The sequence below is a fragment of the Cornus florida genome, unplaced genomic scaffold (assembly GCF_030987335.1).
Source record: "Cornus florida cultivar Cherokee Brave unplaced genomic scaffold, ASM3098733v1 CherokeeBrave_3.0.0_Hap2_Chr08, whole genome shotgun sequence".
In the NCBI taxonomy this organism is placed as follows: domain Eukaryota; kingdom Viridiplantae; phylum Streptophyta; class Magnoliopsida; order Cornales; family Cornaceae; genus Cornus; species Cornus florida.
In genome coordinates, this window is record NW_026775578.1 from 2,230,250 (window position 1) to 2,249,410 (window position 19,161).

The 19,161-nt window shown below is 35.5% G+C and overlaps 5 protein-coding genes across 22 annotated transcripts; 2 read left to right on the top strand and 3 right to left on the bottom strand.

The window, feature by feature from the left end:
* Positions 1 to 754: 754 nt before the first annotated feature.
* On the top strand, positions 755 to 9,658 carry LOC132268856 (pentatricopeptide repeat-containing protein At5g66520-like). Of its 3 annotated transcripts, none has more exons than XM_059769731.1 (3): positions 755 to 2,807; positions 3,163 to 3,241; positions 9,536 to 9,658. In XM_059769731.1, the coding sequence occupies exon 1, from the start codon at positions 1,018 to 1,020 to the stop codon at positions 2,416 to 2,418; it is 1,401 nt and encodes a 466-aa protein (XP_059625714.1). In that variant the 5' UTR covers positions 755 to 1,017; the 3' UTR covers positions 2,419 to 2,807; positions 3,163 to 3,241; positions 9,536 to 9,658. The 3 variants fall into 3 exon arrangements, with proteins under 3 accessions (XP_059625714.1, XP_059625713.1, XP_059625712.1); XM_059769730.1 differs by lacking the exon at positions 9,536 to 9,658 and adding an exon at positions 9,368 to 9,431; XM_059769729.1 differs by lacking the exon at positions 9,536 to 9,658 and having other exon boundaries at positions 3,163 to 3,973.
* Positions 4,046 to 6,180, bottom strand: LOC132268860 (glutathione S-transferase PARB-like). The gene is made up of 3 exons (XM_059769735.1): positions 5,214 to 6,180; positions 4,953 to 5,001; positions 4,046 to 4,655 (listed from the first exon to the last, which is right to left on the bottom strand). The coding sequence occupies exons 1-3, from the start codon at positions 5,361 to 5,363 to the stop codon at positions 4,201 to 4,203; spliced, it is 654 nt and encodes a 217-aa protein (XP_059625718.1). The 5' UTR covers positions 5,364 to 6,180; the 3' UTR covers positions 4,046 to 4,200.
* Positions 6,291 to 7,675, bottom strand: LOC132268861 (glutathione S-transferase F13-like). The gene is made up of 3 exons (XM_059769736.1): positions 7,514 to 7,675; positions 7,351 to 7,399; positions 6,291 to 6,945 (listed from the first exon to the last, which is right to left on the bottom strand). Exons 1-3 carry the CDS (start codon positions 7,658 to 7,660, stop codon positions 6,527 to 6,529), a joined length of 615 nt encoding a protein of 204 aa, XP_059625719.1. The 5' UTR covers positions 7,661 to 7,675; the 3' UTR covers positions 6,291 to 6,526.
* On the bottom strand, positions 8,550 to 19,039 carry LOC132268855 (protein SRC2 homolog). 15 transcript variants are annotated; one of them, XR_009469379.1, is made up of 15 exons: positions 18,963 to 19,039; positions 18,746 to 18,776; positions 18,473 to 18,537; positions 17,605 to 17,644; positions 17,248 to 17,402; positions 16,879 to 17,143; positions 15,323 to 15,633; positions 15,111 to 15,236; positions 14,844 to 14,977; positions 14,619 to 14,716; positions 14,335 to 14,426; positions 13,712 to 13,845; positions 13,332 to 13,440; positions 12,047 to 12,088; positions 11,433 to 11,565 (listed from the first exon to the last, which is right to left on the bottom strand). XR_009469379.1 is itself a non-coding variant. In XM_059769719.1 (14 exons), the coding sequence occupies exons 1-13, from the start codon at positions 18,984 to 18,986 to the stop codon at positions 13,374 to 13,376; spliced, it is 1,542 nt and encodes a 513-aa protein (XP_059625702.1). In that variant the 5' UTR covers positions 18,987 to 19,039; the 3' UTR covers positions 10,515 to 10,737; positions 13,332 to 13,373. The 15 variants fall into 15 exon arrangements, 11 of the variants coding, with proteins under 11 accessions (XP_059625710.1, XP_059625711.1, XP_059625702.1 ...); XR_009469381.1 differs by lacking the exons at positions 11,433 to 11,565; positions 12,047 to 12,088 and adding an exon at positions 10,515 to 10,737 and having other exon boundaries at positions 13,695 to 13,845; XM_059769719.1 differs by lacking the exons at positions 11,433 to 11,565; positions 12,047 to 12,088 and adding an exon at positions 10,515 to 10,737.
* Positions 10,782 to 13,170, top strand: LOC132268857 (MATH domain and coiled-coil domain-containing protein At3g58210-like). Of its 2 annotated transcripts, none has more exons than XM_059769732.1 (6): positions 10,782 to 10,842; positions 11,166 to 11,280; positions 11,440 to 11,609; positions 11,946 to 12,231; positions 12,363 to 12,526; positions 12,942 to 13,170. In XM_059769732.1, the coding sequence occupies exons 1-6, from the start codon at positions 10,824 to 10,826 to the stop codon at positions 13,097 to 13,099; spliced, it is 912 nt and encodes a 303-aa protein (XP_059625715.1). In that variant the 5' UTR covers positions 10,782 to 10,823; the 3' UTR covers positions 13,100 to 13,170. The 2 variants fall into 2 exon arrangements, with proteins under 2 accessions (XP_059625715.1, XP_059625716.1); XM_059769733.1 differs by having other exon boundaries at positions 11,952 to 12,231.
* Positions 19,040 to 19,161: the final 122 nt, after the last annotated feature.

Sequence of the window (19,161 nt, forward strand, 5' to 3'; positions counted from 1 at the left end):
TCATTTTATTCATACATCATTTCATATTTGTAACTAAATAATAAAATGAGAATGACATATTATTACTTTCATTCCAATCCCGACTTCATTCATGTGTACCAAACTAGACCTGAGTTAAACAGAAGGAATTTACATTTTTCAAATAGAGTAGATAAGGACATATTGTTAAACTAAAGACTGAAATATTCAAATACCTTATAAAAAATATTAAGCAACATTAATGTTAGTTTTAAGGATATATTTGTATTATTATTATTATTATTATTATTTTCACTTTACTCTAAATACAAATAATAATGTAGACGGGAAGATCAAAACGAGACATTTAAATTAATTTTACATGTTTAAACGAGATATTCCATGTATATTCTTTAAAAAATTAGATGTTCAATCTAACATTTTAATTCAAATTTATTCTTTTGATTTCTCCATAAAAGTTTAAATATCAGACATGTTAGAGAATGCCCAATCTCTACCATAAAAAAATTAATGTAATGTAGTGATCTATGTTAAGCTTTAGAAGATCAGTGTTGAATGGTGAAGGAAGGAAAGCTAATTGTTAGTACTAAATAAAGAGATCATGGAGAATAAAATTAGTATATTCGTTAGGTTGAGAGGTATTTTACCAATAGAAGTTCACTTTTATACTAAAATATAATTTTATATTAGAATGAGATCTCCTCCGGCTAGTTAAAATCAATTTACCCTAATTGATGAGCTATCCTTTAAATCATTACAACATGGAAAAGAGTAAATATGATTCATATTAACTAAGGAAAAAATGAAAAAGAAAAAAAAAAAAGGTATATCACTCATATTAAAATAATTTTAGTATTTACTGTAAAAATAATAATAATAATAATAATAATAATAATAATAATAATAATACTATTAATAATAATAATAATCAGTTCAAAATATCTTATATTAAATTTATATGAGTCAGAAGAAAATGACCATTTTGATTTGATCAAATTAAAAGAAGCATTAACCTAAACAGTCACTCACTGCCCACCAATGAGACCACCATTGCCAAACATCAACCACACAACAAACAGAATTATCCATCTCTTAGACAATTGCACTTCCCCAGCTCACATCCACCAAATCCAAGCTCAACTCATCCTCCAAACCCTCCACTCAGACACCACCATTGCCCACCACTTCATCACTGCCTGTCAATCTTTAGGTCTTTTAGACTCTGCCCATCTCTTTTACACCCAACTCCAAAGACCTCATGTATTCATTTGCAACAACCTTATCAGAGCTCTCTCTCACAAACACTTCCCTCTCAAATCTATATCTATATACAATCACATGAATAGGAACTCCATTCTTCCAAATAACTACACTTTTCCTTTCATTCTCAAGTCTTTATCTGATCTTCGCGATCTTAAACAAGGGCAATGCATTCATACCCAGATCATAAAACTGGGTCATTTTAATGATATTTATGTCCAGAATTCACTATTGAATGTGTATGCCGCAGGTGGCAATATGGACTTGTGTCGACAAGTGTTTGATGAAATGCCTCAAAGAGATGTTGTGTCGTGGACTGTTATGATTACGGGCTACCGCGAAGCTAGGAAGTTTGATGATGCATTGATTGCTTTTATGCAGATGCAATATGCGGGTGTAGTGCCTAATCAAGTGACAATGGTCAATGCATTATCCGCGTGCTCCAGTGTTGGGGCCATTGACATGGGTCTCTGGATACATGACTTCATAAGGAGGAGTGGATGGGAAATGGATGTGATCTTGGGAACTTCTTTGATAGATATGTATGGAAAATTTGGGAGAACTAAAGAGGGGTATGGTGTTTTCCTTAGCATGAAGAAAAAGAATGTCTTTACGTGGAATGCCCTGCTTAAAGGGCTAGCTTTGGCTGAAAGTGGGGAGGAGGCGCTTCAGTGGTTTTTAAGAATGGAGCAAGAAGGAATTGAGCCAAATGAATTCACTTTGATCAATGTACTTTGTGCTTGCAGCTACTCAGGCATGGTACAAACGGGGAGACAAATTTTTTGTTCTCTGATTGAAGGGAAGTATGGATTTTCACCAGGAGTCAAACACTACACTTGTATGATTGACCTCTTGGCACGAGCAGGGTGTCTCGAGGACGCTTTCAAATGCATAAAGGAAATTCCTTTTGAACCTACAACAGCTATGTGGGGAGCATTGTTAGCTGGTTGTAGAGCTCACGGGGACTTAGAATTGAGTGAATTTGCAGCTTGGAAACTCATACAGTTGGCCCCAGAAAATAGTGGTTACTATGTTTTGCTGTCTAATCTGTATGCAGAGATGGAAAGGTGGAAGGATGTGGAAAAAGTTAGGGGATTGATGAAAGAGAGGGGACTTAAGAAGGACTTGGGGTGCAGTTCAGTAGAACGTGGACCCCAGGACATTTCTATGAGTTATTAGTACAGTAAGTCCCCTTGTATTAGCACATAAAGAAAGAAAAACGACATTTGCTCAATACAGGTACCTGATTTGTTCAATGGGCATAACAAACTCAGTGAAGAGTATGAAGGCCTCATTGATTGTACCATGGGAGCGAATTTCAATTTTGAACCCTTTGGTTGATGTGTCTTTTCTTTGATCATTGAGCACAAGTATTGCATCGAGAATGATCTTATCATTCGAATCAACATGCAAGGCCTTATATCAATGGCTGCCAAGCTGTCCTTTTCACTGCCTGAAGGAGAGAAACTGAAGGGTCCATTGTAAATTAAGGGCATTGTGTGTTGCACGTTGTTGGGCTGTTCTATTTCAACATTCGTCAAGTATCAGCATATCGAGCATCTTTATAGGTAAAAGAAATTCCTCGTCAAAAATGATTTTTACATTTGACTGTGTGCAAAATAACTAGTTAATTAATTTCTTTAAAATATTCCTTGTTTGATTGAACTTCAATATCAGTTCAAGACATCTAAATTTACTGGTTTTATTACATACCCCTCTTTTTACCCTTTTTCGATTATGAGGTGGGACATTAAGGAATTGCTATTAGAGTTATATGACATAACGATGCAGTAGAATGTCTTGACAGAATTTGTGACTATTAATAAACTTTCAACAATATTAAAAAATTATAAATATACTTCTGAGTTAAAATGTTTGTTGATTTTGGGACCTCTCTCTAAATGTTTTGTCCTTGCTTGGCAGTTTAATTCTCTCTCCAGCGCAAGGTATGAAGGTTGCCAGAGGAATTGCATGTGAGGCCTGAAAACTACGAGTCTAAAAGGTGAAACCATCACCTCCTTATCTCGAATTCTATTGGTTTGTTTGCAACAAGTCTATTATCTAGTGATGAAGTTTTATTTTTGTGCAATAGTCGAGAAATAATATTAACAAATTGGTGGATAAATGTTTTCTTTTTTTCCCTGCGAGAAGCATCTGACCTTTCAGAAATGATTTTCTTCACCAGCTCTTCCACTAATTTTTTTAGTTGTGATAGATTTAGCGTTTTAGTTGAAATATAAGGAATAAGCACTCTGGAGTCTCTAGATGATATCAAATGAGTCTGTTGACAGAACAGATTTTTTTTTGGTATGTCCACCACCATCCTTAACCTTCAGTTAACAAATTGTTTTATGGATATTACACTAACTTCATGCATTTAGTTTAGTGACTTTTAACTTGTTTACTTGTATTCATGTATGATATCTGGAAATCTGTGAGACATCTTGGACCTCCAATCTCCATACCAGGGTTCACATTTCTCCTCATGTCACACCTTCTCCATTTGAACTAAAATAATACTAATATCACCTTACTCTAGACAGCACCAACTAGGGATTAGACTCCAAATCTAAATTTCCTGAAACCATTTAGTTGGGAACTTGGGATTATATTTCACATTATAACTTCGTGCTTGGTATATGAGGACAGGTACCAAAAATAAATGGGGGTATTACCCACTATCTCTAGTTCCAGATCATATTTGCTTATTGGTGGCCACACAGTATTCTTTTCTTCTTTTGGTAAATCATATGATAAATAATGTGTTAAATGTAGGAAAGCAACCCATGCACATTGAGCTAAGACATGCACCAATTATTTTTTCATTTTTGTTCGCCGTCTTGTCAATTTACAGAACTATTAGTCACAGTAAAGTACTGAACATGACACTGTAACCCAGATTCAGAAGGCAAGGTGGCCAGTAGGCCTAACACTCCATTGCTCAACTTGAGCCCAGTTGTCCTAGACCTTAGCTTTCTCGACCATATCCACCACCTTTGACCAAGCTGGTCGTGACATAATGTCGTTACACCACGCGCTGACGTGCACCCGTTTGTCAAAAAGCCGTCTCATTGGTGTTGCCATCAGGTAGTACAAGTTTGGGAGATGAGTAAGATCGGCGGAGGTAAATTTATCACCTCCCAAGTACTTGGTACGGGTGAGCCTCTCTTCATACACATCCAACACTCTAGTCAGCTTAGCTTCCTCCTCTGCAACTGCAGCTTCATTTGTTGGCAAGCCATTTTTTGGCTTCTCAATGAGTTCGCTGATCAGCTTCGAAGCTGGAGGATCGAATTGGTGATCCTCAACGTCAATCCATGTTGCCACTATCCCTTGCATCTTTGGCGCCATGTATATTTGTTCTTTCCCAGAATTTGGATAAATGTGTGATATGCACCTCATGATGGCCCTTGATTCTATCATTGGAAGTATATTAGATTGTGATCATGACATATGATTTACAAATGTAAACTGTTTTGAAGCTTGATTTCAATATACAATGCATATGATATACATACATATATGCATACATACAAACATTTTATATATGTGTGCGCGCTAGCTATGGACAGTTACGACTGTTCCAATCTCGTCCATAAAATGTTGGCCTCACATAAATCCTATGAGACCCTTCTCGTCTAGGTTGGACGGTCATGCAGTCGAGACTGTCCACAACATTCAAAGCATGGGACCTATTTTTCCTATACCCTTACCAAATATTGTCAATTCCCCGTCCTGAAAAACTGGAACCTGACCAAAGGGCTAGAAGCAAGAATAGGAGAACAAATAAGTCAGTACACAGACAACATCCAAAATTTTCATGCTTTTTAGCTTTAGACATTTTGCAAAATAAAAAAATAAAATAAAATAAAATTTTGAAGCAAAACTAAGTTTGTCTAATATCGAATGAATTCTTAAAGTTTGATATCTGGATTCAAATATAGGAAGAAGCAAGCCTAAGGTCAAAGGGTTACGCTTAAAGAAAGGAAGCCTTCCTCTTTGTTCTGCTCGGTCTTGAGATCGATGGGTATGAACTCAATCTCAAGCTCGTGCTCAAATAGGGAAGCCAGGGCTCGCATTGTGGCCAGAGAACCAATTGATCCATAGAGTTTACAAACAGCCATGCCTGCCTGTTTTAGAGAGAGAGAAAGAGAGAGGAACTGAGGAAGCTAACTAGTTATTATGAAAAATAATTCTGGTTTGAGAGAGAGAGTGAGTCAAGTGAGGAAGCTAACTAGTACTTATTATGAGAAAAAATTCTGGTTTGAGGTAGATTTGCGTAAGTTATTGACTGCCCAGTCCACCTAACAAGTTGAATGGCTGATACTTACAGCTGTATATCCTGAATTGTTTTGAGTCACCTACCAGTTCTCTGCAGTTATGGAATATTCGTCATGTCTTTTAAAAGGCTGATATAAAAGCAGCTTCCATTTTTGAGGTTCATAATTTTATAAAATATAAGCACAAATATGTAGGGACAGGATTTATTTTCTCCTCTTCATATAGGATTTATTTCCATTTTTGAGGTTCATAATTTATACTTCTCTATCATAATAGTTTATCTTTGACATGTCTCATCATACTTTTTAGCATGCCTTACTTGTTGAAGTATTTAGATGGATAAGACTTTCCTGAATGAACGGCTGTGATTGAGTGAAAGATGAATAGAATATTTCATTATGCGATTATGGCTTCTTCTTTTTTTTTTTTTTAAATAAAATAAAATAAAATTTCAGTTTGTCAACTCTCCTTGAGCCCATTGATTTTAAAAGATAGACAAAATAATAGCAGAAGGAAATCTGATAATGAAGTCTAGTCTGATTGCTAGTTCAGTATATGATGATGAATTAATTTTGTTTCCCATGTTGAAATAAGTGAAGCAGAAAAATGAATTGGACCATTGAATAATTTGAATTCTAGACAGCCTGGCCTCAAGCTTTGTAAACTCAATTGAATGACATTCACTTGGAACACTAAAGGTATGATCGGTAAATGTTTGTTCATGGCTTGAAGGTAAGATGCATATACTTAATCTGGAACAATTTATCATCCGTACATAATATGAACTTTCACAACATTTATTAAGAAATAGGCTAGCATAAACTTAATCAGGTTTCACCAAATTTAGAACAACAAAATCTTTAGAACACAATGACAACTATCCCTGCATAATTGTCAAGTTATTCTAGTACAGAGAGAGAGACATAGAAACCTTGGCAGTAGTACAAGTAGTACTATGATGATGATTCATAGCGAAGACTGAAAAGTGATTGCTGCTGATAATCTCCTAGTAACTAGGCCTACTACAAATATCATCCCACCATGCCTTCAGATGTGGACGATCGTCCAGTAAGGAGCCAGCCGAAGTATAGGTCAGTTTATCTATTGGATTAATATGGAGCAAATCGGCCAAGCTAAAGAAATCTCCAGCAAGGTACTTGGTTTTCGATAGCTGAATCTCATATGCATCATACACCTTTTCCAGCTTCTTCACGTTTTCATCGACGACTGCTTGATTTAGTTCAGTCCCATAGTCCCAGTTTGATGTTTGCTCCAAAATGATGGGATTGGCTGCGGGCTCGAAATGGTTGGCTCCCACATCCACCCATACCCTAACCATTGCAGCTTCCTCAACAGTATTCCCTAACAGAGGAGTGCCCTTATCCCTGTACTTTTCAGCTATATATGCCGCGATTGCTCTAGATTCTATCATGAACAACAAACAATATATAGTATAATTAATTTACTTTTAGTTTCACCATTATCAGATTGTGGGTGTGATTGGATTGTATATACATCCATACACGTGTGTGTGTGTGTGTGTGTGTGTGTGTGTACACATCATACATGTATGTTTGTTTGTGAGCTTTTGAAGATAGCACACCAGTACATCTGAGTCAGCTTTTAGTATGTGATAGGTAGCTTTGTGAACCTATCCCTGATTTTGGGCACCTATTTTATTCACTAGTTTTGCATTTCACAGATTCTAGGTTAGGAACTTAGGATTAATTTCAACTTCCAAAATAATAAAAAAATAAAACGTAGGATTAATTTCTTAAAAATAAGTTATTTTTAGATGAGGAAATAAAAATAGAGGGAGCCAAAGCTTACCGAAAAGAACGAGATCACCGTCTTGAAATATTGGGATCTGGCCGAAGGGCTGCATAGAGGTAATTAAAATATGTTAAGGTGAAAAATATAAACCAAATATATATATATATATATATATGAAAATTTAAAAGAAGATGACAAATATAATATATGGTGCATTTACATTCATGTCACTATAAGGAGGCTTTTTGTGTTCATTGGATAAGTAATCCACAGTCACCATCTCGTATTCTACCTCTTTTTCTGTGAGTAATACCATAAGATTCATAGTACATGGTGAACATGAATTTCCATATAGCGTTATCCCCATTGTGTGCGTGTGTGTGTGAGAGAGAGAGAGTGAGACAGAGACAGAGAGAGAGAGAGGATGTATGTTGTTCTTTTTTGAAAATACCTTATAAAAATACTAGGGCATTGGCGCAGATCTGGTGTTGACAATTTAGAATTGAATTTTGGCCTCATGTTCAGTTTTTCCTTTGCGGTCACTTTGCCAAGTGGATTGTTGAAATTTTCATCCTACACTCGAAATTCGCACGATTTTAAGAAATTATCTCATCTGATCGTCAAGCAAACTTCTTGTGATCCGATCATTAATGAACTTTGCATGACCCTTCTTAGTATATTGGACATCAGCAGTAATTATCACACCTTTGACCAGGTATAGAAAATTCTCTTTATATAGTATATAGGAACTATAAAGTTTGGAAATGGTGATTGATAACAACTTTATAGATACTGAGTATGATTGATGCACAATCGGGTACGTGCTTGCACGTGTTATGTCATGTAGGGAATAAACATCTAAAATAATGAATATGCTTGAGAATAAATTTTTTATTTAAAAATGTATTTCATAATAGTAAAACATATCAAATTCATAAGAAAACCACATTCTTTTTTCTTTTTCTTTTTTTTTTTTTTTTGTGTGTGTGTGTGTTTGGTCAATGTATTATTTTAATTTGTCAGGTGGGTGTAAAATTTCAATTTACTAAAAAAGAAAGGAAGAAAAAAACTAGCATTAATTAATAATTAACTTTTTTTCTCCATATCTTATGTAAATTTTATTAACTAGAATACCACTATACCCTTCTTCCTTTTTTCCGAATGGTAGTGCACCCTTTTTTCACCATATGGAGATTTTTGGTGGCACAAATTAAATTGAAGAACAAATAAATTCTTCTTAAACTCAAACATGCAAATGAGGATAAAAATTAAGCAAACATTCAATATTATTATAATAATTTGACAAATATAAGTTAGAAGCAGAAGATCTAACAATCATTATCAAACCCAGCATCAAACCCAGCATCAAAACCACCACCAGACACCATATCTCCGACCAACAAACCACCAATTACTCCTCCCACCAACGCTCCCAAACCCGACCCAAACTCATTCTTCTTCGGTTGCTGCTGCATTGGTGATTGATACCCATATCCCGGCCCCACTGTAGGATATCCATCTGGTGGTGGTGGGTATCCAGGTGCAAAATACCCATATCCCCCTCCAACAGCAGCAGGTTCAGGGTATCCCGCTGGGGGTGGTGGGTAATATTCCGACACCAAGGGTACAGGTTGGGGGTATCCTGCCGGCGGTGGTAGGTAAGATTCTAACACCACGGATGCAGGTTGAGGGTATCCTGCCGGCGGTGGTGGGTAAGATTCTAACACCACGGATGCAGGTTTAGGGTATCCCGCCGGCGGTGGTGGGTAAGATTCTACCACCACGGATGCAGGTTGAGGGTATCCCGCTGATGGAGGTGGTGGGTAAGATTCTGCCACCGGGGGTGGATATGGTCCTGCCACAAAGGTAGACGGACCATATGCAAGACACCCATACTCTCCTCGAGGTGGATAAGTTGTTGGCACAACCATTGGTGGATATGGCGCCGCCACTACTGGCGGAGGAGGGTAGCTAGAATTAATTCCAATTTTATATGCATGTGCATGAGGGTAGTCAACTTTATATGTTTGACCAAACTTGTAACAGAACTTCAGTTTCCCTTTGGCCTTGCCAGAGTTTTTCCTAACCGGATATGTGACCGATGTGGAGGCTTCACAGTTTCCGGCACTGTCGAGGAGCTCCTTGATCGGCACGTGGACTACTCCAATGTCTTTGTCACCAAGGAGACTCCGGTCACATCGGAGTTGAAACACAAGATTCTGACGGTTTGTTTGAACCACAGCTTCGTCAATGCTGAACTTCATGGTGTGATTCCAGGAGGGACTGGTCCCGCCGCCTTTGTCAACGGGAGTTCTCTGCTCGTGACGAGGATCGCAGTCGATCTTGACAACAACATAGACGTCCATCTCGGAGAAGTGGCTGACATCTTTGAGGCCTTTTGCTGAAATTAATGTTATCTCCAATGATCTGTGCTCCATTGTTATGCTATCTACGAGGGACAATTTACAGTATGTTTTGAATTTATATATACTAGTATAAATCTATAAGAGAAGGAGATGTTGACTCTGATACAGTTGACTTTAGAGGTGAGGTAGGAAACTTCTGTTGAAAAGTCAAACATTAGGAGTTTACTTTTGATGGTATGCCCTTATGTTTATGCATTTCATGTTAGATCAATCAGCACCGCCAGATGGATTGTTTCATAATCAAATATTTTTGCAACTTGCAGTGAGGAGTTGATTAAAAACCTATGGAGACCAGTCAATGGAGATCACTAACTCTCTATATAATATATACAGGCATGGTGGGATGCTCCACTGAAATTTTTTGTTATTGCATTTTACACTTTTAAATTTATACTTTTTCTATATAAATTTGCCCCCCTCGTACACACACATATATACCAAAAACCAATAGAAAAATAAACATTCAACAAAGCAATGCCTCAAGTCAGCTAATGAAGATTTTAACGTTCTAATATGGAAACAGCTAAATTTAATGCAAGTTGCTCATACGTGGATTTCAAATTCCAGAAAGAAGAAATACGTGCACCTTCGTCGTTGTTCTTTCACGCAAGAGGGTTGATAAATATGAAGAATTAATTAATATTACTCTCATGGACAATGTCAAAAGAGCATAATTTTTCTGAAAAGTAATAAATAAATGGTATAGCATGTTTACTTGAGAGTTAATACCATTTGGGCACCGTCAAATAGTGAATGCATTTTAAATGTATTGTTCGCGTGTGCGCTTGATTGATCCCTTCCTTAATTTTTTTTTTTTCACTTTGGTCATTGTAGAATGTATGATTCCTTTCCTTGTCTTCTCCTTTCATCTTACACCTTTTTAAAAATTAAACATGAATTTCCCCAAAAGATAATGATACCTTGTCTCTTCTTTTTCCTTCTTTCTTTCCAGAAGGTAAGTTCATACTTTATCCTTCCACCTGGGTTTGGTTGCCCATTTGTCATGCCATTTCTTGACCTATATAAACAAGATCCATAACGTTCATAAAATGTCAACTTCTGATCAGATTTTCCTAACAAGCTTTATCATATACTAGCATAAACATGGGTTCACTATCCGCAGGTCTCTCTCTCTCTCTCTATATATATATATATATAATATGTATACATATTAAATCCACGTATACCTATTTATTATGTACACATGGATTTACGTATAATATGTTCTTGAAGCCCAAGTGGCTAACAACAAACACATTTTAATAGTTAACAAGCACGCACATTTAAAAACAATTTTTTAAAAAATAAAAGTGCTTTTAAACGATTCAACACCACCAATTCCAGACAGACCACTTTATTTGTATAGATTAATTTTAAGATTTAACAACCTCACAGCTGCATTTGTTAATTGGGTGGTCCTCCATCTCTGTTTTACGACGGTTTCAGGAAGAGATGCTCCACCTACTCACTACTCATTCAAAATTCAGTCCTTCTCATCACTTTCAAAAGCTTCAATAGAGAAATACACTTCAGACAAGTTTGAAGCAGGGGACTACAAATGGTATGTTTAATTATGACACTTTACATCATCTCAAAATGGACATATTACATATATAGTCCAATTATTCAATTCTGCACAAAAACCAAATACCCCGTGTCTAGATATGATAATTTTGTCAATTTCATCTTAAAATCACCCTAACAACATTGTTGCGGGCAGGAAATTGTCCATATATCCAAATGGAAACAAGAAGAGAAATGGGGAAGGACATATTTCCATCACTCTGGCTTTGGTGGACACAAGTTCTCTACCTGCCGGTTGGGAGGTCAAGGTCATCTTCAATTTCTTCATACATGATCAATTCCATGACAAATATGTTAGCTTAACAGGTAGATATATATATATATATTTCATTTAATAGCACTAAATGGATACATCTTTAATAGTTTGAGACTTCATGGCAATTCATGTTCTAACAAAACCTAAACTTTGATTTGGGAGGTCTTTAACCCGTTAGCATCTCTTTCCACAATTCATTTTGTAGCAATAATGTTCTACAGTAAATAACATGGTACCTAATCCTTCAAGTATTCTGGGATATTTCACATTTAAGTATCCAAGCTTACATCTATTCTCTCCTATTCCTCTCTATGTTTGAATTCTTCTCTCAATTCAATCAACTATGTCTACATTTCAATACTTAAAATCATTTACACTATCTTAAGATGCAGTTGGAGAATTGAAGCGTTTCCATGCAATGAAAACCGAATGGGGCATATACAAATTTTTGAAACTTGAAAATTTTACCGATCCTTCAAATGGATACCTCGTCAATGACAGTTGCGCATTTGGGGTAGAGGTTTTTGTTCTGAAACAAACACGGAAAGAGGAGTGCTTGTCAGTGATGGAAGCACCCGTGACCTATACTCATACCTGGAAGATGAAATCTTTTTCAAGTTTAGCAATGGAACGCTATGAGTCTCAAGACTTTGTTGTCGGAGATCATAAATGGTACAAGTATACGAATTCATACATACATATATGTATTTCTTAAGTTTCTACTTGTATATTCATCAGGAGTAGGACACTTTTTCATGCAATATATACAATTTAGGTTTACAAGTTTAACAATGACGTTGCAGGAGGATTCGGCTCTACCCACGGGGAAATGGTGAAGGGAAAGGCAATAGTATTTCAGTATTTCTAACTTTGGATAATTCAACTCTTCCTCCCGATACCAAACTATTTGTTAGATTCAATCTGCGCACAGTGAACCAAATGAATGGGGAACACTTCGAACTTAAAGGTAAGAGATATGCCAATAATTTTTCGTAATGATCTAACCCTTGAAAATAATTAAGTCAATTTAGCCTAGACACAACTATCTAATTATTGACTACTTTATAATTCTATTTCCACATTCAACCCAAAAGTCACAATATCAGTTAATATACACTATTAATTCTTTACCATCTCAAATCCAGTTAATTTCAATATTCCATTTTGCCCATCACTGCCTTCAACATAAACCATGTCACCATTCCCAGTTTTAATAACTCGATATTTACTATTTAGTACTGGACCTAGTTATTGTTATTGTGGTTAGAACAACCTAAAAGAATACAAAAATAAAGAGGAAAAAAGAAAAAGAAAAAGTAGTAGTAGTTTTTAGAAAATATAGAGTACATTTTTAACATATACCATTGCTGCTTCTATTGCAGATGATAATCACTTTAGCGCTTCATGGTTGGTTTGGGGTTCTCGAAAGTACATGTCATTGGCTAAACTAAATGACCCAAAACATGGTTTCTTGGTCGACGACACTTGCATCATTGAAGCACAGGTTACTCTACTTGGAATAGTGAGCCCATTATCTTAAATTAAAATGTTTCCTTTGTTGAATCACAGTATCTACAGATTATATAATAACGAAACATATGAATTATGAGATCTCTCATTTTCAAAAAAGACAATTTGAAATTTATGACTATTCATTAAATGTATATATGCCACAGCATTACAGCCATGCATCATGCTGATTTAAAAAATAATAAGAATGAAACAAACCAACAACAACAACAACAACAGGAACAGCAACGCTAACATTTTACCTTGAATTGACCTCTCCACAATTCAGGCCAAATTTATTGAGTTCAAATCTGGGAGAAATATGTGGATAAAATGATGGTCTCATCTTTCCCCATCACCCTTGCCTCTTTCCTGTATGGAAGATCCACATGCACACCGTTTAATATTTATTATTATTATTCAGCAGCACTAAAAACATCAGAACTTACTAATAAGCACACTTTGATAGAGATATTAAACCCACTTGAAACTGCAGTAGATATCTAAGACACTATTTCTCCATTTTATTTTTTATTTTTTTGATGAATAATTTCTCCATATTCTTCCTTTTAACAGAAACTTATTTTTCCAAAATAAGATACGGATAAATAAAGTTAAAAGGATACCATTGTACTGTTCATACCATGGTGGGTGAATACGAACCAAATTCCCAACTTCAAGCTCAACATCACCGCATGCTTTTGAGCTAAAAATGATTGTCAAAGTTCTTTCCCCATTTTCCTTTGTTATTAGGGGTCTTCCTGCCCAATGAGAGCTCTGCATAAGCAAGCAGGCATATCTTATCATCCTTCAACCACAATCATAGGTAGAGATGCATATAATCTGTTTCATGCAAATGGTAATTTCAAATCAATATCATCCACAGTTATGCCATGTCTATAATTCCCCGTGTGCGCATGCGTGTGTGTGTGAGAAAGAGAGAGAGAAAGAGAGATAGAGAGGGATGTTTACAATTTTGACTTCAATTAACCTCCAACCACACTTCTGCAGCCCTCAATTGTGTTCCCATGACAATACAAAATATTAAACCGTACCACAAATAACAAAAACTTTTCCAAAAGAACAAGTCATAACTTTAAATGCATTTTCAATTATTGAAGTTGCAACTATTTTCAAAAGCCAGTCAGAAGTTTGCAGAATACCATACGTTTCTCCTACCAGTAATGCTACAAATGTAATTGATGGCTGCAAGAGTTAGTTTATGTCCATATTTATTGAAATTTTGCTGTGTCAAATATATGCAACCTTTTTGTCTATGCTGAGAGAACAACAACAGACAGTCAGCTTTGCTTCCAAACTCCTTGACAAAATTTTCACATCAATACAGCTTGCTTCATCTGAAAATGAGAGGTCTAAATAAGAATCAAACCCAAGCAATAGATGCAAACAAATGTGTAGAAAGTGGTTAGTCAACCTATTTTCAATTTCCCTGCACAAATTTGTCTATATATGTTGATTGCATCTATACATGATTGATGATTCCAAGTACACTTCGAACAAAAATAAAAGGGAAACATGCTAAGGCGCACCATTTGCAAAAGCTCCTGTCTGTAACCTCTTTAAGAAATCCATATCTCTTTCCTTTTCACTATGCATTACCCGCTGCAACTTGCCAAATAATCCAACACTGCAAAATTTAGAGCAAAAATGGTTTATTTGAATTTAGAGCAAAAATGGTTTATAATTTATTTGAATTTTCTTTTGTAACAGCTTATGTATAATATTAACTGGCAACCTCTATTCCAATCACTCACCCCAATTGCCTAGGCAATGCAAAGAGGGGACCCTCACCATGCATAGAAGCAGCACCTAAAGCTTCATGAAATTGTTCAGCAATAGTCTTCCGAATCGATTCAGGGATAATAAGATTTAGATTTTGAACATTAGCCTGGATAGGAGTTTAACAGCTGAATAAGTGAAATAATTATAACCAGGAAAAAAAGAAAAAGAAATAATTATAACCAATACGATAAATGAAGTTAATACGACACAGTTAAAGAACCATAACACCAAAGAGATACCTCTTCATCACTTGATGTTCCACTATCTAGAGTCTCAGGGGGGTTATTATCGTCCATGTTTCCTGAATCCAACAGGGGTATACTTCTCTTAACAAGCTGAACCATTTTTCCTCTTGTTTTAGTATTCTGGAGCGATTAACAAATCAAATTTGGTGTCGAATAAAATGAAGGCAACAACGATGGCAATGAGTTAATTGAGGTAGAAATCTAACCATTTTAAAATTTCGCTGCACCAAATCATTACTTTCCTGATAGCCATCCAGAAGCTCAGCCATTGAATGCTCTGCATAATTATGACCAACTGCCAGTTCAGTTGGTGCTGCATAAATCTTCAACTGTTCCATCTTTTTTCCCTGAAAAGTTCCCACACGATCAGCAACGGAATGTTCCATTGTTATGTGATCAATATTTTCTAGAAGCTTGTGTGGCATGTCATTCCCATCCTTGCTATCAACAGGCCAAGAATCTCCCTTGTGTGACTGGAAACGAAATGAAAATTTTGGCTTGGCTTTCCCTCGGCCCGCTGCATCATCAAGTTCCAAAGCATTAAGAAACAACTAGTTCAAAGAAATTTTGGAAGGGATATGGAGCAGCAACACATCTTTCATTTTCTTGAGTTGATGTAGACCATAAAAATTCAAGAAAAAAGAAATTTTAATATGACAAAAAATATGAAAATTGGTTGCTAATTTTTAAGTCAAAAAATTTTAAAAATTAAAACTAGTAAATAATTTTAAGTCAAAGTTCTTAAAGTAGGAAAACTCTAACAGCCTATATTTTTATGTGTCTTTTCAATATATTCATAGAGATTACTTCAAACAAATTTATAGAGTTTTGAAGCTTTCTGAATTTGTATATGGAATTCTAAACTACGAGAAATGACTGGAATCTAGGTGTAGATTTACTTTTTTTACTTCTTCTTTTCTATATTTTCTGCACATTTGTTAGTCAATGAAAGCCATGATATTTAGGTTTTTGCAAGTCTAATCCATTTCTCTCTGAACCATTCGATTTTGACCATAGCAAGCTAAATAACATCGAACCGCAAAATCACTGTTCACAGCACCCAGATTAGGTCCCAAATTTTCTCTTTCCTTGCCTGATTTAAATAAAAAATAATCGCCTTTTTAGGCTTTTACCTGCACCTCTTACAAATCCCTAAACGGCTAAACCCAATCTTTCCACCAACCTTCAGCCACCGAAAGAAATGACAAACAGCTCCCCGGAAAACCCCATCACCGCTGCCCAAATCATAACTTGTAGGAGAGTGTTGCTACACACTTGTACTGCAGCCATTGACAAAGAGTTTTCCAGCCAACACGAATCATTGCCACCATGATAGTCGAGCAATGAAAATATTTTCTCAATGATACTTAACTCACTACACCATCTAATGTTACTTTACCTATATGTAGTTTAGTTTGAATGAATTGTGCCGAGATCTGCAATGTTTCAGGAAATAAAGATTCATTAAATTCACAAGGCTTGAAGCATACATTAACAACTTAAAAATATAACATCCAAAATTTCAATAACTGCACTGAGCAGGAGCTATTAATCCATAGAAACGTAGAGGCAACAAGATGGTTGGCACAGATTGATCAAATACACAAATTTAAAGGTAATTTAACGTGAATATACTTAACAAAGTTTGCTTTGCTCATGGTTCAAGGCAAACTAAAAGCCCCATTGGATAATATGCATATAAATGCGGAAATTGCATCCAGCGATTTGACTTTTGAGTATCCTTAAAAGCAACAAAGAATACCTTTAGAAAACCAGTTCGTTTTGGAAGAGAAAGCCTGGGATGAGGAACACCCAGCATTCTCATTTAAATGAACCAGAGCCTTGGCTTCTTTAGCTACTGTTGACCATGTGCATACCTCATTTTGACTTTCGTTCCCAAAGCTCTGAGGATTGACTTTCTGGAAATCTTTAGCCCCAGAAGTACTGGGTAATGTTGAAAGCACGGCATTTTTCTTTACCTCAAAAACCATAGCCAGTGTCAAATGTTTTTGAATAAGGAAATGAAACTGTGCAAAAGTCAGGAGATGAAAGCAACATGAGCAGCACTATTAATATGTCACTCTAATATCTTATTATCTCCATTGCAATTAGCTATGTTTCAACTTCCAACCTTATTGTGTAACTCCTCATCAAAAAAAATTTCTCCATCCAACTTGCATGTAGATGCCCTCCTTGGAGAACGAACTAAGTCACCCTCATTGTGGAAGAAAGGAAGTTCAACCTCGTCTTCAATAAAGAAGCCTGTTTTCCCATGACCACAAGTATCTGCACTAGAGAAGTAGAGATACACTTCTTGAAGATCCAATATCACGATTAATGCGTTGGAAAAGAGCTAAGAGTGCTTGCATCCATAATAGTATGTAATTAGTTTACTGTATTGCTTGTAGAATATATCTCATAGGAAAAGGGGAAAAAAAAAAAAAAAAGGCCACCCACGAAGATATAGTCAACCATATTAAGAGCATACCTCTGAGTATCTCAAGCTGTGATTGAATTTGTAGTCCTCCCTAACAAAAATATAAACACAATAAGAAGAGATCCAAGATGATTTAATCAAAATCATTAATTAGACATGGCAATGGCATTCTATAATAACAGCAATGCATATTTGGATTTCAATAAACATCATTAACGAAAATAGCCTTCTTTACAATCAAAGAGAAAACTCAAGGTCCATCATCAAGTGATTTGTGATTGTGTACTAAATAATTTAATCCAAGACTTATCACAACATACACTTTGTGTTAAGTACAAGAAAAGAACCAAACTCTCTACTACTTAATGTTGTGTTTGGTAGGAAGGAAGGAAGATGTGTGGATAGAAAATAGGAAGGAAGGAACAAACTTATTTTGTTCCTTAAAGGAAAGAAAGGAGAATACGCTTCCTCCTTTACAAATTTTCATCTCCCCAAAAATGGGCGGAAGAAAGGAGGGAAGACAAGTGGACTACTATAGAAGTTTTAAATTAAATAATATCCTAAATTATACAAGTTTTAAATTATAGTACTATCCTCTATAAATTACAATATTATAAATACTATTGGATATAATGGTAAAAACAATTTAAAATTTCTCTTTCCTTCTGACAATTATAAGTTTATTCTCTTCTCTTCTATCCAACCGAATAAAAAGAAGTAAATACACAAAGGATAAAGAAATAAGATGATTTTCAACATGTAATAATTAAAATAAAATTTTTCTGGATTGATTTCTAAAATTCAAAATATATGTGTATGTTAAACTAATAGATTCTACGACATTGTAGAAGAAATAGTAATAACTTTTGTAAGATTTTAACATGGCTGGAAACCTTTTTGGTACGTGATTAATACTGACCTTTTCTGCAGGTCCACCTAAGGAAATACAATTTCCCGGCCAATCAGGAGAGCAATCTTCCTCTTCTGATAGATCAAAATACAAAAACATAAATATGAATACTACTAACAATATTCAACTTTTGAATTCCACTACTTGAAGGAGATTCAAACTCAATATCTTATTTGAATTTTCAAAATAATTAACCAATCTAAGATTCATTCTAAATGTTAGCAATGTGGGAAAAAAGTACATATATATTTCTAGAATTCAAATTATGACATGTAACATTACCAGATATGCTTTGATCAGAATCCTGATTCTCCTGCAAATAAATTTCATATAAATTCAACCATGAGAGATATATAATTTGGGAATAATCAAATTTTAAAATCAGTTTGTTTGCTGAGAAACTGTAGGGAAAAAGAAATAATTAAATTCTTGAATGGGACAAGATGGAGGGTAAAGGCGGAATCAAGAACAGCTCTCGAGATTTTGATCGCTACTATACCGCGAAATTGTTCTTCTGCCACATTTGGAAATCTGACACGATAATTTCTCAGGCACAGAGCCCTCTTGCTTTTCGCCTTAAACCCTTCACTGTCTTGAGAAGAAAAAGAAAATCAGAGATTTTCTAGAATTGGGCTGGACCTAGATGTGCGTTGGGCCTGTATTTTAATTAAGTATTTAAAATTGGGACACAAAAAGAT